Source organism: Neodiprion pinetum, chromosome 2 (genome assembly GCF_021155775.2).
Source record: "Neodiprion pinetum isolate iyNeoPine1 chromosome 2, iyNeoPine1.2, whole genome shotgun sequence".
In the NCBI taxonomy this organism is placed as follows: Eukaryota; Metazoa; Arthropoda; class Insecta; order Hymenoptera; family Diprionidae; genus Neodiprion; species Neodiprion pinetum.
In genome coordinates, this window is record NC_060233.1 from 14,386,247 (window position 1) to 14,390,645 (window position 4,399).

Consider the following 4,399-nt stretch of genomic DNA (forward strand, 5'->3'; position numbering starts at 1 on the left):
CAAGGCAGAAAGAGTTTTCAGAATCAGAGGGGTGAGACTTTTGTGATCCTAACGCAAAAAGGAAACTTTTTCCATTCTAATGTATTCGAGAGTAAGATCCGTTACTTATGCAAATGCAGACCGTCTCTTTATCTCCAATTCCTAAGCTGTTCCATTCCTAAGGAGATAAAAGTATGCCCCTCAAGACTTTTACCCTGGGACTATCACTCTCTGGAATACCAATACCAACAAGACCATTCAAATTTGCCTAGCTAAACGTGAAAAATATAAATTGAGAGTTTTAAATATAGGGAGGCACGGCATTTCACAGTGTTTGCATGAAAATTGGGCGTCGAAGAAATGAAAAGTGCATGATTAATAGAATACCGTAGAATTTTTATTCATGTTCATTCGTATGAGTCTGCTGATTACAATACAATTGTTGACTATACTGACTTAAGAAATGGTACACAATGTGGAAATCTCACTTATGCACCCATACAGTTTTATTTTAATGTTTGTATATTCAATATCATGTTTAACTTATGCAATCTAGCGTTATTTATACAATAGAATATCCATTTTTCAAGCGGTCGTCAACAAAATTACACACCATTTATAGTATATGTAGTGATTAATTGTATAATTCGAAAGCCTTGTAGAAATCCGTGTCTTCGTGGTAAAATCGTCATTTGAAAATGAGAAACTTTCATCGAAATCTTGTTATTGAAGAAATGAAAATGAAATCGGAAGAATAGGACTTGACACATTTTCAAACGATGAAGTTAAACCGATGCGTCGGTGAAGGGTTTGAGCAGCAGTACTTTACGAGAATGTGAGGCTGTTGCTATCAGCGCCGGAATTTCTCGGAGGTACCGTAGTGTCGTTGAAGCGAATATTGCAACTCGTCAACCGCATATTACCGGTTAGGAACTGTTGCAAGGTGTCAACTCCGTTTCTTGGAAGACGATCGAAGGGATAGCCCATCGAACGTTTGTCAGGGTATAGTCTGTCCTTGATGCCACAGTAACTCGCAGCGTCGTTGCACCCAGTCTCTGTGTTTTGAGTGATCTGAAATAATGTGAAGCTTGAAATAAAAGAGTTATTGGAAAGCAGACGATTATGAAAAGTAAGGTATAGTGAAAACGTACATTAACACTACAATGAAAACGAAATGTATTACAATTGGAGAGTTAGATGGGCAAATGATCTTCTTACCCTATCACCGTTAATGTCCGACACCATGACGAATAAAGTGACGGGGAATCCTTCCTTCGATCCCTTGCCGATCAGCATGTGCTGAGGCCAACCACACCCGCAGAAATTGAACTGCGCCAAACTGTCACCGCCAACTGGCCTGTTTTCATCGAGATTACGGAAAGTCCGCTCGAATGGAATGGTCACAGAAGACTCGTCAGATCGACGCTCAATGGTGTTGTTTCCAGGGCGTACTAGATATTGCGTAAACGATTATTGTCTACGAGTGATAGCTAGGGCGACTGAAGACGAATCGATGTTTCAAGTTTACTCACGATTGACGGTGAACTTGTCCAGTTCAATCATCAGGAGTCTCTGCTCACGGAAAGTAAAGGGGAGTCCGCGTTCATCCTTGTCCGGAGCCATGAAGATGCGCACGGTACCCATCTTGGCACTGCCCTGGTTGTTGTTGACTGCTATGCGGTACCTGAATGGCGCGTGGTTCAGGTGAGTGAAACGACTCAAGATAGCACCACGTGGGGTAAAATCAAGTCCACGAGACAGATCCACGTCACTTTGTTGCCAGAAAGTTGAAAATACGTTGGTTGGTTGGTTGGGAGTGACGACTTGGACGTCGGTGATTTGAACACCTTGGTAGTCAATCTAAAAGATTGAAAAAGATCGTCGTTTTGATGAATGGTCCATGAAAACAAACCGTCAAAGTTACATTCAACCAATGCAATGCGTACCTGTTGCGTAGTGTATGGAGGCAAGGTATTCTTGTGCTCCTGGAAAATGTCATCGACGAACGCGTGCCATCTGTAGAAAACTGGGTCTCGCATAGCGGTCGATGAGTCTCCCATCACACCGAAGCTTTCCTGCAATCGAAAAATGATCGATTAGACAGTTGTAGTGAACGTTCACACTCCGCACGATCCTCTCTCGTTGGATTTACTCACCAGGTAGCGATGGTCCGGATCGTGGCAGAAGGAAATAGCGACGTGTCCCATGTTGTGCATATCACCGTAGAGATTTCGGTTCGGCGACAGGATACTGGCCTCGACTATGTTACCCAGGATGTTTATACCCTCGGTTTCGGTCAATTCAATTCGTCTTTCGTTGGTGTCCTTGACGGCTCCCTCATGGATAGCATTGAATATGCGGTCCCTCCATCGTATTAAGTCTTGGATATCCAAGTTGATTTGATCCACTGGTCTATTAATGTCTTTCAGGGTCGCTCCCGCGGTTCGGGATGGCCAAGTCCTGCTCGCCACGAGGGAGTCCAACTTCGGGAAGTAGCCTTCCGGGATTGGCTCCTGCCAGTTGATCAGGCGTTTTACACGTGGCAGATTGTTGCACAAACGCTCCAAGTTGTACCTGAAAGCAGAATAACGTTTAGGAACAAAATCTCGGCTTGTTCGGCTGACTCAGCTGGGCTGCTTGGCAACGTTTTGTCACTGACCGAGCCATAATCTGCTCGTGCATGTAGTAAAACAGTTCACCACGTCTATCCTTGTTGACAATTTCTCTCGCAGCTTCGAAAGGGTAAACGAGATGCCAATGCCAGTGGTGAAGATTGATTCCCAAGTCTTCCCTGAAGTAGGCGACTCGGTGTTCCTCGTCAAGATCAGAGGCAGTGTAATCTTTCGGGATAACGATAGGTTGCTATCGGAGACAGAAGAGTGACTTGTGAATAAAGCGGACTTCGGTTCTTACTCGTAAGTCACAAAATATACTTACACGAGAGCCAGCTGGGACCAAATTAGCTTCTTCCTTGGCACGCGAGAAGACACCGCCATCCATAAATTTCTCTGGAAAGACTTCGGACAACGGTGGAATTGGCAAGTTCTTGGTATCAGGCCGATGAAGAATCGCGACGGAGAGAGCGTAGATGAACATGTTGGTGTTCACTCGGTCTCTGCAGTAGACCGAGGCTGACAAGAAATCATCGTAGGTTCGCATGCCTGTAACCAAGTACGATATACGGTGCTGAAAGTTGTTCCTCCTAGCAAATTGAGTAAGCGGGCTGTTGGGGAGCTCATATTCAATTCAGTCACCTGACTCGTCCGCCTTCATTCAAAAACCTTGTACTGCGACTTACCCATGAAAATTTCGATCAACCTTGCGGCCATTTTGCGATGGGACGGAATGAAAAGCGAGAATGGTTCACGTCGCCCCAATCTCAGAGGGATACTGAGATCCGGAAGAGTGATCTGACGGATGGGAATTTTTGAGTCCGTGGTATCCGCAAAACGGTTAATCACGTCAACAGCCACGTTGCGATATCTGTCCGGCTGTGGGAATGAGTGTTAAGCATAAGGATTTAAGTCGAATTCATGAATCTGTTAATTGCCCTCGTATGCGCTCGAGATCCACTTAAGACAAACTTTATGCAGTTCTCACTTCAACTTTCGCTTTCAATTACGCGTAATTTTTGATCTAGATGAATTCAAATGCTTACCAAGTAATTAGGCGGAACGTCGAAGGCGACCTTCTTCTCGCCCTTAGGGACGTAGGCCGGCTCAGCCGGTCGATCGAACAGGTAAAGAATGCTGTTGTTATTGCTCATCTTGAGTTGTGCTTTGGACCGGTCAAAAATCTAAGGACCAGTGATTTAAACGACTTGCTTCTGGAGACAGTTACTGCTGAGAGTTGTCGAGTGACCACTGATTAATCGAGCTGGATTAGAAGTTTGTTCCATCGGTACGTTACGATGTACACGAACCGACTGGATGTCTAACGTTGCTTTGCCTCGTTACTTATAGCCAACTCAGAGGATATAGCGGTTAGCGGTTTTCTGATAAATTTGTACCAGGCAAGGTTGACCGGAGTTTGCTTTGTAGTCTTGAAAAAAAATAACTGAACTCTAGTTAATTAGTATCATATATATTTTTCCAATAAATGGACATTTATAATTTATAAATATTGAAATCACTCGCTGTGCGATTATCTAAACTTTTCTGGTAATTTTCAAACTGAAATTTAATTTTTCGTAACAGTGAACTCATTTGTGAGAAAAGAAATGTATTGAAAGACTGTTAAGAATATTGAGGACAAGTATCTGTTCTTCGTTAATTGGCAATCTCAAATTCTCGAGTCCTAAATCCTTCGTCTTCGAAATAGATTAGCATTTTGTTTCGTGCTACGTTCAGAAAAATATACAGTCCGATATTATCGCATAATCATGTCAGCCAAGAGCGAAAACATCTAGCCTCGTCCTGTT

General features: G+C 43.5%; 1 protein-coding gene across 1 annotated transcript; it reads right to left on the reverse strand.

Moving 5' to 3' along the window:
* Positions 1–354: 354 nt before the first annotated feature.
* Positions 355–3,910, reverse strand: PPO (phenoloxidase subunit A3). Its single transcript, XM_046610813.2, has 9 exons — positions 3,638–3,910; positions 3,278–3,470; positions 2,917–3,140; positions 2,639–2,841; positions 2,136–2,553; positions 1,926–2,054; positions 1,512–1,839; positions 1,198–1,430; positions 355–1,050 (listed from the first exon to the last, which is right to left on the reverse strand). The coding sequence occupies exons 1-9, from the start codon at positions 3,743–3,745 to the stop codon at positions 805–807; spliced, it is 2,082 nt and encodes a 693-aa protein (XP_046466769.1). The 5' UTR covers positions 3,746–3,910; the 3' UTR covers positions 355–804.
* Between the last annotated feature and the right edge of the window lie 489 nt (positions 3,911–4,399).

Bases quoted from the DNA above. Each gene is read 5' to 3' on its own strand.
- PPO (XM_046610813.2), bottom strand. From the start codon at position 3,745: ATGAGCAATAACAACAGCATTCTTTACCTGTTCGATCGACCGGCTGAG. The intron at 2,554-2,638 runs GTCAGTGACAAA...TTCTGCTTTCAG, and splicing joins CACGAGCAGATTATGGCTCG to GTACAACTTGGAGCGTTTGT. The intron at 1,840-1,925 runs GTACGCATTGCA...TCAATCTTTTAG, and splicing joins CTCCATACACTACGCAACAG to ATTGACTACCAAGGTGTTCA.